This window comes from Dysidea avara, chromosome 12, assembly GCF_963678975.1.
Source record: "Dysidea avara chromosome 12, odDysAvar1.4, whole genome shotgun sequence".
NCBI classification, from domain to species: domain Eukaryota; kingdom Metazoa; phylum Porifera; class Demospongiae; order Dictyoceratida; family Dysideidae; genus Dysidea; species Dysidea avara.
This window is the reverse complement of record NC_089283.1, coordinates 10255192-10273470: the sequence shown is the minus strand read 5'-3', so window position 1 is coordinate 10273470 and position 18279 is coordinate 10255192. Positions and strand designations below refer to the sequence as shown.

General features: G+C 35.4%; 1 protein-coding gene across 3 annotated transcripts; it reads left to right on the top strand.

The window, feature by feature from the left end:
• The first annotated feature begins 11362 nt into the window (after nucleotides 1–11362).
• Nucleotides 11363–12842, top strand: LOC136240625 (uncharacterized). 3 transcript variants are annotated; one of them, XM_066031638.1, is made up of 4 exons: nucleotides 11363–11540; nucleotides 11598–11884; nucleotides 12204–12316; nucleotides 12542–12842. In XM_066031638.1, the coding sequence occupies exons 2-4, from the start codon at nucleotides 11716–11718 to the stop codon at nucleotides 12758–12760; spliced, it is 501 nt and encodes a 166-aa protein (XP_065887710.1). In that variant the 5' UTR covers nucleotides 11363–11540; nucleotides 11598–11715; the 3' UTR covers nucleotides 12761–12842. The 3 variants fall into 3 exon arrangements, with proteins under 3 accessions (XP_065887710.1, XP_065887712.1, XP_065887711.1); XM_066031640.1 differs by having other exon boundaries at nucleotides 11363–11578; nucleotides 11752–11884; XM_066031639.1 differs by having other exon boundaries at nucleotides 11363–11578; nucleotides 11687–11884.
• The last annotated feature ends 5437 nt before the right edge of the window (nucleotides 12843–18279 follow it).

Below are 18279 nucleotides of genomic sequence, written 5' to 3'. Positions count from 1 at the left end.
CTAAACTTAAATGTCCTATTTGTTTTAAGTTTAGTGAAAAACTTTATAAGTAGTTGCTATATTTATGATACTGGTTTGTTGCACAGACTTTAGGGCTGTATAACACTCTGCTGCTTGTTCATGTGCAACTGCACTATGCAACCCTGCATAAGGTAATAACTCTATAGTATTCTAGTGACTCTACAGTGAAAATGATTCTTCCAGTAGTGTTGCTACCATTGAGAGGACCAAAGTAGCTACCTTGATTTGAAAAAAGACAGCGATTAGGATTTACATTAAGAGAGCAGTCTAATATTCTAATAGAACAGTCACTATGGCATCACAGTTTATTAACTACATCCTTAATCTCATGACGAGTGGTAATAGACCCTCTATTACATGGTGGAAAACTGTCAAGTCATCAACTTCACTAAATCTTCCTATCATGTGATATCAGAAAATCTGCTGTGACATATGGTAACAATAAATCATATACAAAGGTGTTGGTCATGTGCATTTAAGTTTTGTCAATTTCCTAAACTTGTCACTTTAGCAGCTAAACTCGTTGCCTTGACATTAAAAATTTTTGCAATTATTAAGTTTACCTAGTGACTTGTACAAGTACTGATAACTGAATGTGCATTTAATATGTTCATGTACAGGAAGTATTCATTAATTGTAAAGGAAGTAGCAAAATTGAACCAAGACAAGAATTATTCACATTTTTAAAAACTAAAAGATTAGAAAAATTTTGTGCACATGAAACTTCCAGGTATTGGATCTACAATACACAGTAGTATCTCCACTATCCGAACATGAATTTGTAATAAATGCTAGTAAAATGTGCATATTTTCATGAGTTTTATAGCTAAACTGATCTTGGCCTGACATAAAGTTTAGTATTAATCAGAAGTATTGCTGGCTCTTCCACAAGGGGGGGGGGGGGGGGGGGATTTGCCTCAAATGTCCCATCCTGGATCCGCCATTGATATCCTGCCTTTGCCAGCCCCTGAATCCATCGCTGATAAGCATGGCAAAACCAGTCAGTCCTTTATTTGTGGTTGGGTCTGGTGTATCAATCTTAATTTTTAAAAGCTGACTGGTTTCTGACTATACACCTGATCCTAAGCAATTACAATGCAAATAAAGAATAGGGAGCAGGATAATAGTCTGACCGCACTGTTTAGATTGTGGGATTAATCTATATATTTAGCTGCCATTATACTGGCAGGCACATACAGTAACATACAAAATTTACTAAGCACAATAGACCCTGAGTTATCCTATCCTTGTTCATCTGTATGCCCTCATTTATCTAATATGGAAAATGACTGTTCTATTAGAGTGTTTTGAGTAAACAGATGTCTGTTCTATTAGAGTATTTCAGCTCTGTACATGTGTATGGGCTTCACTTATCTGAACAGTTTTATAACCATTGCATGAGGGGTTTGGATATCCAAGGGTCCATTGCATGACTATATGATCCACTGTGACATGTCATGGCGTTCTATAACTAGCACATTATTAAGCCTAGTCTGTTCTGTTAAGCTACTAACACTTAAAGATATGTCTTTGTTGTACTTATTGGTATACCACTATTGGGCATTGGTGAAAATGAGCTGTAGAGTTGACTTGACCATATAAACATATAGATGTATGATAAAATCTATTTCAGTATACCCTGATGTTTTGCTAGGATCTATGTATGTGACCCGCTGAGAAGCTACAAAGACAGGGTTGGGCTCAGTCTGTTCACCATGAACTGGCAAATGGATCAAAAGTATAGTAATTTTCCTGTACGTCTCCATGCAGACAAAAAAAGAAAGCCATTCCAACAATGAAATGACGATGGTAAACTTTATTTCTACTTCATTGTAAATAAGTTCCCATAACTCACACACCTTATGTTGTACAATCACGGAAGAAAGATTTTCTTACTCCCCATGAAAAGGCTAATCTGATGGTCTATAAGTTTTATTGATTTGAGCTTCACTTTAGTACATACCAAAGCAATTAAAACGTGCATACTATTTATGTAGCATGCGCAGCATGTTTATTTTTATTGCAAAATAGAATTTTGTGAAAACAGCTGGTTTGTGTTCAGTGGGTCATATGCTAATATATGATTATATGCTGGACAAGCTGGATACAGTTGCAGAAATAAAGCAATATATATCTTATGCACAACTGTATAGGAGGGCAGTTCTTCAACCCTTGAGATGTAGATGACTTTTACTTAGGATGTGTAGCTGTGTGTTCTGTTAGAGAGTGCTCTGTATGTGCAGCAGTAATTGCACTTACATCTACACTCCTAGCTTCATGTCTTAGGCTGATAACCACAGAGGTGTGAGGAGAGACTTGTATATGGTAATTGTATTGTCATGGTAAGCAGGCACATAATTCACTGTGTGTAAGCCACTGTGATTAAAACTTTAGATATGTACATACCTTGTGGCTTTATATTAAATTTTTGTTAAACCCTGCATGTTGCCTATATTTTTTTTAGTATGCTGGGATACAAGCTACCATATTATGGGGACTCATCGGGGTCAAGTTCATCTGCTTGCATGTTATACAGTAGATGAAGTTTGGAGTTCACAAATGTAAACTTGGAGTTCACAAATGTAAACTCCATGCAAACAATCAGATAAAGTTTATCTTTCCTGCCTGAAACATGTATATATACTATAGGACATTAGACTATAATTGCAAGCTTTTACCCTCCTATTGAGTACAAGACTGCTCTATTAGGGTAGTATTAGACCTTACACTTTAACTTAGTGGATATAGTTTCTATGACATCAACTACACAGATATTTATTTCAGTAATATTGTACCACTGCAGTTTGCTATATAAAAACTGGACAGCTATAACGATGTTAAGGTACATGTTGAATTTCAAATAAACATGTACGCTTGTTTCAGACCCTAAATTCAAAGTAGTTATCTGGAAATGATTTCTTATTTCTACAGACAAGTAATGGCTTTAATTTAATTGCTATATACTTCAGTAACTGTTCAAAAACTTATAAGCAGTACACATGCATAGGAAGGTAAATTTCCTCAAAGTAATATATTCATAGCTATTAAAATCCTACCCAAAAAAATTTACAGGGACCTTATGATAATTATTGCATGGGCAACCATAATAGTTGTTGAAGTAAGCCATGATAAAATATACGTATTACCAAGTCACCACCTGATAGCTGTCTGTGGATCAATTTACCACCTGGTTTGGGATTTTTTTGTACTCAGCATAGTCAAATTTTTGACTCCAGGTTTTCTGTGTAGCTTCCTCCAATTGCAGGTCCTTAGAAGGGTATATAGTTATTACTAAAATGAGAGGTCATGATGTTTAAGTACTGGCTGAATGAGTACTGGCTGAATGTAGTGTATCCTAGACTGCGTGGTTCCTCAGGAATTTAGTCTGTAGATCAAGTCACTGGTTTTTTCTGGATTCGACATAGTTTCAGTTTCAAGTTTCTGACTCCCTGCTTCAGTTTTCTGTAGCCTCTCTGTACGCGGGTCCCTAGATGGAATTAAGTTATGAATAAGTAGTCTTAAAGTAGCCTGTGATTAGGCTGACAGACTATAAATACACTTCTTTGACAAAACTTTCATGTTGAAATTTTCATATAGTCTATTTGACTTTTTAAAAACCATTGATAAATGTACTAAATGTGTGCATCGAGGGTACAATATGTAAACACTGACTATACCACATGCCATAAGTCTTGGGATAATGAACTGCTGGTATCTAGACAATCCATGTCAGCTGCCTAAATTTCAGTGAATGATGTTCCAGTAGGGTTGAAACATGTACTCCACTGTATCATACAGTACGATAGTGCTGTATAGTAGGAACCACAAAGGAGTAGGCGTAGCCCACAAAATAACATCACCCAAAAACCAGCCTCAATTTTCCCTGACAATGATGAGGCAGTATTGGTTAGGTAAAACTAAGCCCAAACAAGCCTTCAGATCGACCCAAAATGCTTTCAACAAGTTGCTACGGAATTTTAAAAATAATTTATTTAACGGAACTTTCTACTGACTGAGTAACTGACTGATGCCTTCAGACAAGTGTAACTCGATATCGGCTAAGGCTATGGGCTTGATTTATTCACTGTTCGACGTCGCTTCAGCCTGAGAGGTGCCTTTTGGCATACTACAGTACATACAATACATTCTTCATGGACTTACCAGTGTCCTCCTTTGTGTCCCATTCATCTTTGCTGACAGCAAAGTGTCGATTTGGTGGTAGCACGTGATGGCTTTCCTTCATAATGGAAATCGTCTGTATTTTTCATAGTGACTATTTTAAAATGATTGCAGAGGTGCTTTTCGAACAGTTCTCTATTCGTACTGCTGTGTAACGGGTTGAACATACAGTAGCCGACAATGAAGTGTAATGGATACTTCACTTTTCAGATGATAACTGATATAGCTGGAGTGCACGGATGCGGTATGCATGGGTTCACCAGTCATACAAAAAAAAGTTAACAAACAAGTACACTGAAAAATTTGGAATTTTCAACTAGAGTAGGGACCATAGCACATTGATAAAAGTACTGAAACAAGCTGGAGTAGTTCACGATATTAAATCACAGTAAAACAATAAGAAGTGTTATATCCCTACTGTGCTCAAGATACGTACCATAATGGAAATGCACAATAGTGATATAACATTTCTTACTGTTTTACTGTGATTTAATATCATGCACTACTCCAGCTTGTTTCAGTACTTTTTATCGATGTGCTATGGTCCCTACTCTAGTTGAAAATTCCAAATTTTCTGAGTACTTGTAAAAGAGATAATCCATGCAGGATAGTCAGGTGCTGATAGAGTGATAATGAAAATCTCACCTTTTCAAACATACTTTATGTAACAACTTTAAACAGCTATAGTCCTACAGACCTTCAGCACTTGTGCTATAAAGCCTTAATCAATAAATAATTTTTTTTAAGTATAGTGGTGGTTAGAGTATCTGTATATATCATGAAATAATGCTGTTAAAATACAAGTCACCAGCTTGTAATGTACATGTTATGCCAATATGTACATGCATACAGGCTGCACATGAAGCTGTGCAAAGTAAATTCGTATAACACTATCATAATGTTTTATTTAATTTCCTGCATGTATGTATAGTCAGAATAGATGAAATTCTATCATGATCAGCTGAGGGAAATACTTAGGGGAATACTATATGTACTCTTATGTACAAAGCAGCTGGATAACTATAATGATTCAGAGCTATTTCTGACATTATTTCAGCAGCCATTTGAAGTCAATGTATGGAAAGTCCCACTGGCTATATATGTACATGGATGCATGTTATATTCACTGTGTTGGCTTTAACTACACTGGATGAAGACTTCCTGGCTGGATGCTTTGAAATTATTATGTTGTCAACAAAAGGTTCTTCTAAAGGGCACATCTCTTTTCATTACACCCCTTATATTTTATACAATGAAACTTAACATACATTGAATGAAATCTTAACAAAATCTTAACCAGTTTCTGTTGTTATTAAGTGATGAATTATACTCCATATACTATTTGCTGCTACTCTCACCATTCTTGCAAGCAGTTTAAATGAAGACCTCTATGTGCTAATCATGAACCATGGTACATGAACCACTACCGTGGCTCATAATAGAGATTGCCTATGTTTTTGCCAAAATCACATACCTAAACACCACCTTAGGGAGCTCCCCAGCCACAAAAGAAGCCTTAAAAGTTAATTTGGAAGAACTATAGGTCTACTGGAAAATATGAAGTCAAAAGGAACCAATTTGAAACCATTTTCAAGTTGTTATTATTTTTCTTTTCCACAGGGCTAGAGCAAAATGTGTGAGTACTTTTTGGGGATAAAAACTACGTAACTTTACTTCCTATGTCTTTCTTCACGTCCATGACCTATTTTTTAATTTACAATGATAACACCCATTCTCAAGCAAATTTGCTTCTTGTAGGTTCACTTTGCCATTGATCTTCTGACTTAGTCTCTGAAAGGGTAACCAATGTGTTAATGGTGTTATAATAAGTATCCAATGTATTCATGTTAACATGTTCATTTGGAAACCTATATCATTACCCATATTTAACCACAGTATATTAAATTCATACCAGAGCAACAATGTTGTTGTGTACCACTGTGTACTTGACTTACTGTGATCACATAGCTGCGCAAGTGTGCATGCCTATATGATAAATCAGAAGACATACTATTGCTGACCACAGCGTGCTATACACTGCCTATAGTTGGATATGTCAAAGCCGTTTTGTACAAAGTACATTCAATAGTAAGGAAACAATACACTGGTGTTTGCTAACTCTGATAAAAGCTGACTACTTAACAGCTACTTTACATGATGACTAACTTGATATACATGTTTAGTTCTGTGTAATATCAAGCACCGCCAGCACCTCTCGTTATAGCTATATATCCATATGTGAATTCTAAAAAGTGAACCAACTAGTGTAAAAATAATTTTAAAAACTACAGAGGTCACTGAAAAAAGTAAAGAAACAAGTGTCAAACAAGCCAGTTAAATACACAGATCTCTATTTGGATTCATATAAGCATTCTCAGTACTTATCTGCCCCTGATTTAAGGATTTTTTTTCTCTAGTTCCTACCATATCCATTGAGTCCAAATAGAGATCTCTATGTGTTTAACATGCTGGCTTGTTTGAAACTTGTTTCTTTACTATTTTCTATTCCCATGTTTTATATTTTAAAATTATTTTCATATATTGGCTGACCAGATGTTACCATGCATTTCCATCATGCCAATAACTTTTGTGACCAATTTTAGACTCTATAGATTCCTTCCCATTCTCAGTCAACGTCTGTCATGATTCCATAGCCCATGCATGAAAGGAAATGGTTACAGCACTGAGAGGAATAAAATTCAACAAGTGTATGTATATGTTTGTTTGAATACACCAGTGAAGCATTTCTACTTTACATGGTTGTTCTATTAGAAATATTCTCATATGGTAACGAGTATGGTAATAAGCTATTTGATTAACAAGAGTGTCTACACATCATGTAATCTTTTCATGTAGCCACATAACATATAGCTAGCTGTATCAGCAGATAAAATGTAACGAGTGAATTTTAATTGGCTGAAGATATTGGTACTATGTAGCTATAGTGTATATTCCAATGGAGACTCTTGAACGGGGAAATTAAAGGGGTTAGTTTTACATAGCTGAATGCATGCAGTAATATATTTCCCAAACTACAAAGGAAATCAACACTTTGGAGCTTCATAACATGATTCAGCTAAAAGCAGACACAGACATGAAATTGACAAAGAGAAAACATCCTGACCACCTGGCAGACTCCTGTAAGCATTTGAGCGTTAATTGGATGGCTGCAGGTTCAAGGCTGCCCATGCAGGTCCAGTCATGGATTTTTTCTCCTTTCTCCACCTTTTCAAACATACTTTCTGTAACAACTTTAACAGGTGTCCTCCAGACCTTCAGCACTTGTGTTGTAAATAAAAATAAAATTAAAACAATTGTAGCTAAGCAATCAGAAACGTCATGTTAGAATAGAATATCAACATGTTATTATTGTTATACGCATGACATGTTGTACGTAATATACAGATCTGCAGTCTTTGCTGAAAAGATTTAGATCTACGTAATAATATTTTTCTTTTTGCCAGTCAGATAAAGTATAATGACACATTTCCAAAAGTCATATAACATTAATATGCACACACAACAAGTGGCTTCTCTGATGCTACATACTAGAATACCTGCAAATACAAAATCAACTAAAGAATATTTAATTTGAGCATGTATCCATGCTGTAGCTATGTCTACAAATCTACAAAATCATACTGTATACAACTTAAACACCCGTAAGATCACATTCATGTCAAGATAGCACCATGCAGATGTATACAGGATATCATGTACATGATGGCATCTTAATGTGATATTGTTATGTGAAGCAGTTACCTCAAATACCTTCTCAAACTTAATTTTGGGGAATTTTTAAAGCCTCACACTGCAATAAATGCTTTGAAGTGTTACGTGACAGTAAATAGTAAAAGAGTATTATAGCTATAATTAATGATCAAATCAAATAACAAGCTAACTACAGTGGATCTAAATATAGATGTGGATCTAAATATAGATAGGCTTACAGATGATGATACTGGTGACAGAGGTATTCGGTGACTATCCTTCGTCAAACAATACTGGTGTTAGTTTTGTTACCTGAAGCCTCATGCATGACATGTAATAAATTAAACTTTCATAGTATGTTACTGAGAGGGCATGTATGTTCACAGTAGCATATGTTGACATTAACAAGGTAGATAAAAAAGTAAGTGCCAAAAAAACGTAAGATTAAATCTAGAGGTATTAATTGACAAGGTTTATATATATATATAGCATGAATGAACCTGTAGTCTGCCTTGTTCTATACAGTATCACATAACTGGTTACATGTATGATACATATGTGGCTATCTTATACTTTCTTATAATATCAGATAATGTACACATACAAGCAATTATATCAAGTGTAACACTAGCTGTGTACAATGTTGCAAACAAGCTAACTACCAACACTTGGGATAATACGATACAGAAAGCTTATAATTATAGATTATCATTCCTTATTACATTGGTTTCTCTGCATATGTGATCAGTTCATCGTGTGAGTGGCTATGGCAACACAGGTGATATATCACCATTTATTATGTGTGTGGGGGTTAAAGAATACATACCCTGTATGAATGCATAAACACGTATAGCTTGATTAATATATTACCCATTTCATATCAGCATCTGACTTGTATCAAATATCTACAGCTTATCTGGGAAACCAAACTAGAAAAAAATTGACTTCCCCATTGCAACATATAGGTTGGACAAACAATGTGGAAATGTCTCTGATAAGGCAACATCAGTACAATATACCTTCCTGTATCTGTTAGATGGAATAACATGGTATAATATGAATTGTCAGAATAAAAATACACTTCAATTCAAAAGCAACATTAGTGAGCACATCCACTACATAGCTATACCACTCAGAAAATTGCAATAAGTTGGTATTGAGAATTATCTAAATTTGCATTTTCAGGAAGTAATTTTAAAAATTTACAAAGTGAGAGCGGATCACTGTGAATTATGCAAGGTCATGTAATAATTTTGCCTGTTTAAACCATGAGATTAATTTATGTACAAAGTAAAAATATTGTTATAAAGGCATAAACATCATGTGCCGGATTGACTTTATAAAAAGCTTGAATCAACGTGCTAATTCAATAGCTGCTGTAAATACATATACTATACTTGCAGTTCATGCATTGCTATCAGTATAACCTCTCTATTATTAACTCATGGTAGCATGACTTTCACATTATGTTGTCACAGCACCTTAGCAGTATTGGTTATAGGTACCATCAAGCCCAAAAATATACCTTGAAAGTGACCTGAAACACCACCAATGAGTTTATTATGCTCACATGAAAACTTAGTTTGCTAGGTAGTCATATCTTAATAGTCAGTTAGTCAGAGAGTCAAGGAGCCAGCCAGTGGATAATTCCATTCCATTGAAACTCATTGGTGGTGTTTTCAGGTCAGGGCTTCATAGTACTTAACCAAATACTTCCAAGGTAAACTCAATAGACAGCAATGTTACAGGCTTCATTTTATATTAACTGTGGTCCAACACATGCCTTTTCGCATGTGTACCTCATAAGGTAGTTGGGATCATTACAATGATAAGTATTAAGGGACTGAGAACATCATCATCTGCATGACATACAAATATAGTCCCTACTTTGATTTGCTGCTAATATGGACACATATATGGGAGTGAGATAATATTGCATATCAGTATATGTTCTGTTTTGTTTCAGTACTATTTATGATCCCTACTAGCAAGAGTCCATAATTATGGACTCTTACTACTAGCTTATAATATTCTTCTTGTTAATATGCAGAACCCCACAAAGTATATATTGTACCATGTTTTGGAATTGGAATTCCCATCACACTAGGGACCAATGAGAAGGCTAATGAGCTTGTAAATGAAGTGAGTCAGAATCTCGATACTAAAACAATGCTAAGTGCAGAAAAAGAAAAGCTATTTTGGCCTTGGGTCCAGTATATATTATATAGTGGTGCACTCTGCAAGACTATTATATCCCAGTGAGTGATAGTTTAGCTGGGACTATTATTCTCTGACATATGTCTGCAGGATTACAGATAGCTATATACCATTTAATATCTTTGGTACTGAACAAGGTACATATACAGAAAGTATTTGTCCAGTGCTGTCCTCTTGATGCCGTTGGTGGACTAATGTTGCTTCAGATGCACTTCTGAGTCAGTGTCCGGCCAGCAGTTCTGTGTAAAACTGTATAATGCAGCCCCCAATGGCCATTGCATCTAGTGACTTTTAGTACTATTTTCTGCCACAATACTTACTATATCACTATTTTTGTGTACTACATTTTTTGTAGTGACAGTCACTACTTAAAAATAGTGAGTATTGTGGCAGAAATTTGATATTGAAAAAGCTGGGTAGTTTTTCATGTGGATTTGTACAGTAAGCAACACAGGCTCCAGCTTTGCACAGTAAAAAATTAGTAGTGAATCAGTATTTCATAACTACTTTCTACCACAATATTCAGTAGTGACGGTCACGACTAGCTACTTTGTGTTCACTACTTTCTTGTAGTGAACGTCACTAACTACATGGAAGTGACATTCACTGCAAAAGAATGAAGTGAACGCCACTACCTAAAAATAGTGGGCTGTGGCAGTTGTGAAATTATTAACTAGCTCAGTGGTGAACTCCACTACAATAATGACGTTCACCACTAGTCTCGTGCCCAGACCGCTTTTTTTCTTATTGTGTGGGGGCGGAGAAAAAAAGGGTCTGGTGGATCTCCAATACATTTTTTGTGCAGCCAGATCTACAACTTTTGGGGATCGTTGATTAGTGGTGATGGATAGCAAAGGCTTGTTAACGAAGCGACAATAGGAAATACGGCGCGCGTACCCAAGGATTCAGCCTTGCTAAGCAAACGCGCGCCGTATTTCCTATTGTCGCTTCGTTAACAAACCTTTGCTATTCATCACCACTAATCAACGATCCCCAAAAGTTGTAGATCCGGCTGCACAAAAAATGTATTGGAGATCCACCAGACCCTTTTTTTCTCCGCCCCCACACAATAAGAAAAAAAGCGGTCTGGGCACGAGACTAGTTCACCACTTTGTTTTTACTATGTGGGTCATTTTAATACTTGGACAATAACACATTCCTTGACCTGCGCATTTATGCTGAAATAAATTTAAATACGTATATATCTACTTCTATATAAACTGACCACTTTGAAAATTCCGAGAGTATTCGGGAAATTACTGTAGTATTCCCCCAAATTCGTGTCCTGTCACCGTCATTGTCCGTCACCACCTGCCAGCATTAAAGAATTTGAGTGTACTCTCACGCCAGGAAGGCAACATGTGAGAGGCTGCAACTGTAATTCCCTGACCTCACTGTGACGCCTACGTAATGTAAGTGTGCGGCCTCAACACGCACGCCCCATGATAAAGTGAGTATATATATACTAGAATTCTAGTATCTATGATATAAGGAAAGAAAGTCAGCAGCTATTATACCAAGTGCAGTTGCAACGTGCAGAAACTATATATTCTCTTAGAACTTAACTTCATTAGCTGTTGAACAACAATGAGCTGCCCTGTGTGTTCTTCTGGTTCACTCAAGGTGATCTTAGTGGAGCCAGACAACAATTACATCTGCGTCAAGATTCCAGGCATGTCAAAGTCCTGCAGTGATGATTCTAGTTTGGATATCATCACCGTTCCTTCAGACAACATCAGCCCTGAAGATATACGAGGTATGTATGTAATTGACTTTGTTATATGGAAACTATGCAGACAGTTGAATTATAATCAGAACCAGATCTTGGGATCGGCATGAGGCTCCATGCCACAATGTCCATAGTAGCATAGAAAGAGTGCATTTTACTCATGGGTATATATATATATATATATATATATATATATTATAGTGGGTATATATAATATCTAGCTGATATTCAGTGTACTCTGTTCATTTAGCAGACTGGTGAGGTTTTATTTGGTGTTGCATGCATTATAATGTAGCTATGCATGACATTGCACAGATAAAATACTGTATATTTGTTATTTATCCAGTTCTCTACTGTTACAACATATTATTATCCATAATTACACTTCAAAACAACAGTCGTCTAAATCACTTTGTTGGAGTTGACTCCATCATGGATGGAAGCCATCTGTGTCTTAAGGTAACTATTTTCTGTGAGTGCATGTGCTTATAGCTAGTATATATGCTAAATGTGCAGTTGATCCACCCAATTAAATAGATTGCCTAGATGTGTGTATTGTGTTGAGATTATCTTCAGCATGCATTCGATATTATAAACTCTCTCAGTATAAAACATGGAACACTGTAATTAATGTATTTCAGTACATGTATACTGTTAGCGGTTACTATTTTCTGTTGTTTACAGGTCAAGGATAATAAAAGGGAATACCTTACTCAGATGGTGCAGTTGACCAACAGCAATATTACTGATAACGTTGCTCTGGCATTTAAATCAGATGATAATGACACACTATATTATGTTAAGTCAACAGGCATAGGGCAACCACTGGTTATAGACAGCAAAATAGACCCGCCGTATATATTCAGACCAGCTATACCTACTGGAAAAGAAATGGCTGGTTAAGGAACTGTTGATAGCAATACTTATATAACCCAATTCTGTGCAGTTTTTATGTATGATATCATGAATGCAATTAATATCACAATGTTAACCTTATTGTAAATAATGATACAGTAATTAAATAGCAACATGCTTGCATTATTACTACACTGAGTACTGCAGGGGAAACTAGTATATAAGGAAATATTAATAGTGTCTCCAGATTTTATGCACACACACACACACACACACACACACACACACACACACACACACACACACACACACACACACACACACACACACACACACACACACACACACACACACACACACACACACACACACTCTCCATAATTCGTATCTATAATTCTGTTGATTCAATGTAACATGAAACTTGGTTAGGTAAATTGCTTGCATGGATCACATGTTTAGTAGATATATACAACAGATCTAAAACTCAAACACAACAATCAGATTACATGTCAATGCAATCAATGTCTAGTCAAAACAAGCAGATAGGCCATTTCGTGCAGTTAAAAGTACTATATTGACATAATATAATTATATATATAATCAAGTATATATTTAAGCCAATGGCCTTGCCAGTACTTTTCTTAAACATAAAGATGGAAGTCACTGATAGAACCTCTAGCTTCAGGTAAGGTCATTAATTAATTAATAACCCGGTCAGATTTGGGGTAGCTACTTCAAAGTTATCAGTTATTCATTACATTTATCCCATGTAACTTACAAGTTATGTTACTAGTAACTTGCTTGTTAACTTTTGTAATACGTTCTTTTTTTTTCCATGATAACAATTAGCAAAGGAAGAAGAGAATTGTAGATATGTGCACTTCCTGAAAATAAAAATTCTGTGGCCATTTCAGCTTAGTATCAACTATTGTTCTGCCATCTGGTACTCAAGCTGAATCATGAAGAACAGTATGCAGAATGTTTTATTATTTTATTTATTAAGGCTTTACAACACAAATGCTGCAGGTCTGTAGGATGTGTCTATACTTAATGTGGCTGTAGCATGTATGGTGCAAAATTAAAAAGTGTTCTGATTTAGTACAGGGTATGTAACTATTGTAACTTAATTACTTTGACAATTCTTCCTAGTTACAAGTTACTAGTTTCAAGGGATGTATGTTACATTTGATAGCTATAGCTCAGCTTTCTCACACAACGTATCAGGTGAGTTACTGCCTGTCATTTCTCAATAAACCTTAGACCATGAAACAGCAAATCCTGCTGACTGTCACTTGTATCATGGATGATAGCAAATAATTTAGTATCATTTGCAAACTAGTTAGATGACTTTGGATATTGTCCACATCATTTACATAATATTATAATAAAAATAGCAGTGGTCCCAATACAGACCCTCATGGAACTTCACTTATACATTTACCATGTAAAAATGTAGCAATGTCCACTGATGTACTGTTCCAATTGATGTATGTAAGCCGCTGAAATTAAACCTTTACATGAGTACATACCTTATGGTGGCCCCAAATGCCCCATCCTGGATCCGCCATTATGACATATATACTGGTGGGATAGAGTGTTATCCTTTTTTATTCTTTAGCCTATAACATCAACTATATATGCAAAACATTATTTCCATAATAGCAGTTTGGTTAAAATTAATAACCAAACAGTTAACAAGATAAATATACAATTTTCAAATAAATATTTAGACTTTATATGACATTTGTATACCCTCACATGTCCTCGTCTCAAACTCTGATATCACATATATTAATATACGGTAGCTGCCACAGCACAATATGTGCATTTGAGATGTGTAATTCTTAATTAAAGCCATAGCAAATATTTCAAAGTAGCATGTGCATAGCTATTTGAATTCTTATACACAAGATAATGTATTTAATTTACTTGCTATATATCATGAAAGAATGCCGTTAGAGTATAACAGTTAACAGCTTACAATGTACATATTATGTTGAAATACTTGAGAAGAGTCATGTATGGCAATACTTCTATTACATTATAATTTCCTGCATGTATGCATGCATAGTCAGAATAGATATTATCAGATGGAAAGTTTCTATCATGATCAGCTGAGGGAAATACTATAGGCTGTTTTACGTACAAAGCAACTTGATAACAATAATGATTCAGGAATGTTATTTCAGCAGCCATTTGAATGGAAAGTCCCTTTTAGCTATATATGTACATGTAGGATTCACTGTGTTGGCTGAAGACTTCCTAGTTGGATGCTTGAAATTGTTGTGTTGTTGGCATGCACACCACTTTTCATTATATAACTAATTACGTCATTCATATTTATGCTGTACATGTAGTTAAGCTATGATGCAATAAAGTCTAACTTGAAATCATAACCAGGCTCTGTCATCATTAAGTAATGTATCTTTTGTGGATATTATCACAATAATAAATTTTATGACCAATTATTCATATACATGCAGTGATTCCATCCCAACCTGAATGTCTGTCAAGATTCCATAGCCCATGGCCATGAAAGGAGTAAATGACTATATACAACACTGACAGGAATAAAATTAAACAACATAAGTGTGTATGTATTTGTACACTTGTGCAGCATGTTTGGGACTTGATTTTCTACCTGGTTGTATTATTAGAAATATTCACGAACTAGTTATATTGTTAACAAGAGTGTACACAGCACGTCATCTTCCAAATAGCCATATAACATATGGCTACACAGCTATATCAGCAACTAAAAATAACAAGTAAATTTACTGACTGAAGATATGTAGCTATAGTGTACATTCCAATTGAATTTGCATGGGGAAATTAAAGGGATTAGTGCTCAGCTGAATGCAGCAATATATTTCCCAAACTATATTATACAATCAACTTCTTGGAGCTTCATAACATGATTCAGTTAAAAGAGACGTTTCCTCAATTGTAGCTTAGCAACTCAGATATGTCATCCAAGATTAGCATATCAATGTTTACAAAATGTCGTATTATATAGATCTACAGTCTTTGCTGAAAAGAATAGAGTTTTATGTTCTTTTTTTGTCAATCAAATGAACTGATACTTGTAATGACACATTCTCAAAAGTAGTTTTCTCTGATCAAAATATATCATTAATGCATATGTATACACAAGTGCATAGTGGCTTTACACAGATTCCTGAAGTACTACATGGTAACTGTTTAACTATAGTTAACCTCTAGTTAGTGAGAAGCCCATTACCCTCTATAAGCTAACTACACTAACTTACTATATATTTAAAAGTAGTTACCTGCAGAGACAAAATGTAGCTCAGAAATTTAGCAGGAAACTGGTGAATAAATGTGTATTCGCATGGTGACTTATTGATTGCAGCTGAGCTCTCTACAGTGTGACTTGTTTGTATATATAGCTGAACTCTCTTCAAGGTGACTTATTTGTAGCTGAACTGTCTACAGCTATGGTGACTTTTAGAGCTGAATTTCTATAGGTGACTTATTTGTAGCTGAACTCTCAATAGAGGCTGAAGCTGAACTCTCTATTACATGTATCTTGCATATGCTGATAATGTTGTACCTTCAGCTATGAGGCTACATCCATGTCAAAACAATACATACATACATACATATATACATACATATAGCCAATATAGGATATTAGATGATAGTATTTTAATGTGATGTTGCATTGTTATCCGAAGCAGTTACTAATCTTCTGCGCACTGCTCAATTTTTGGGAATTTTTAAGTCTTATAATAACTCATGCTGAAACCTTCTTCAGTTTTGAATGCTTTGAGGTGATAACACTAAACAGTAAAAAAAATAGTATAGCTATAATGGACGAAAAACAGCAATCTAATGAATCTGAATATATAGATATAGATAGTAATACCAATAGTATAGAGGTATAGCTACAGTGCTTATCCTTTTAGTATATGATATACGTAAGGCTTTAGTTTTCTTACCTGAAACCTTATGGCATACAATATACATTGAGTATGCAGCACCCTAATACAACTAGTATATTGTAGCTACATGGTTACATTCAAGTATCACTGACAGGAGAAATAGTTAAGTGTGTTTGAAGAAAAAAATACATTAGAAAATTGTACTTTATGCATGTGACACATGCATGTGTGTAGCTAAGCCATACATTCATTAATAGTTCCTAGCACTTCCATCCATTGTATAGCTATCAGTTGACAAGGTTTCATATAGTTAGCATGATGCCTTGTACTTGTAGCTATATCTAACACATTTTGTGCAATTATCACATATCTGGTCATATAATCTTGTAGATAATTATATTACCTTTTAAAACCATTGGCTATATAAAAATATATGATATCTACAAGAATGATTAAGTGTAACTTTAGCTATGTATAATGTTGCACAAGCTAACTATAGCTACCTGCAATGCATGATTGTGATAACACAATATACAGAAAATGCTAATCAAGCTAATAATTTAAGTTGGTTTCTATGCATACTGTATGGTTCATCATGTGAGTGATTACACAATACATGTGACATGTCACTTTTGTGGTTAAGAATACATACCCTTGGCCATGTGATGAATAAATAAAACATGTAGCTTGAGTTTAAAAAAAGACCCCATAACAACTGAACCTTCTGTACATCCAAACAGCGCCCACTACTGGTAGGCAATGCACTGTCAAGTTAACTTCTTTCAAAGCAACCTTGCTATATCAGACACCTCAATTCTCACGCATTATGTGTGCATTGGATTGTTGTCTCACACTTGGTTTTCCATCTCACGCATTGCAATTAATGGAAAATTATAGCTTTAAAGTGTTTAATTTCACTTCAAACCTCTTGGCAAAGCACTAAACAGAGTGTTAGTCTAATGGCTAAAGATGGAGAGGTATAACTGAAAATAGCCAAAGAAAGTTACAAATTTTTCAATATTTTACAGGAATTTTTCTGCTCAAGACGAGACCCCACGCATAAGTAAGTAAATCTCACTCATTTTAACCTCAGGTCTCACTCCAAGTTTGCTTTCCAGATTGAGGTTTCTTCCGGGCTATAAACTAGTGAGAGGTCTTGCCAAGCCATTCTAGGACGTCCAGCAATAATCTACTAGCCAGAATTAATGCATACAGGAGTTTTCTTCTCCAATCAGAATTCAGAAATTTTCTAAACTATTTACTGGTTCGGGGAAGCTACCAGGAGCGAAGTTCAACTATGATACACCATCAGGCTTTCAGATGGAGTCAAACTTTACTCAATGTTTCCCGCAGAGTAGCAGTTAGTGGGGGTCTGTGACTAGCTATCATGTGTACTTGACCATAGATACAGGCTAGAAAAGCATACTGTATCTATGTCCTTTCCGGTGGCATAAATTTCATATAGCTAGCTAAACGGAGTTAATTATGGAGAGCCTGGGGGCCCAATAACATCGGGAAATTACTGCAGTAATGTATATCCTCAAATTTCGTGTCCTGTCACTGTCAGCACCGAGTAGTTCACTCACAAGCCAGACTAAGAATGTGTGAGGCTGCAACTAATCCCCTGACCTCACTGTGACGCCTACGTAACGTATTACTGAG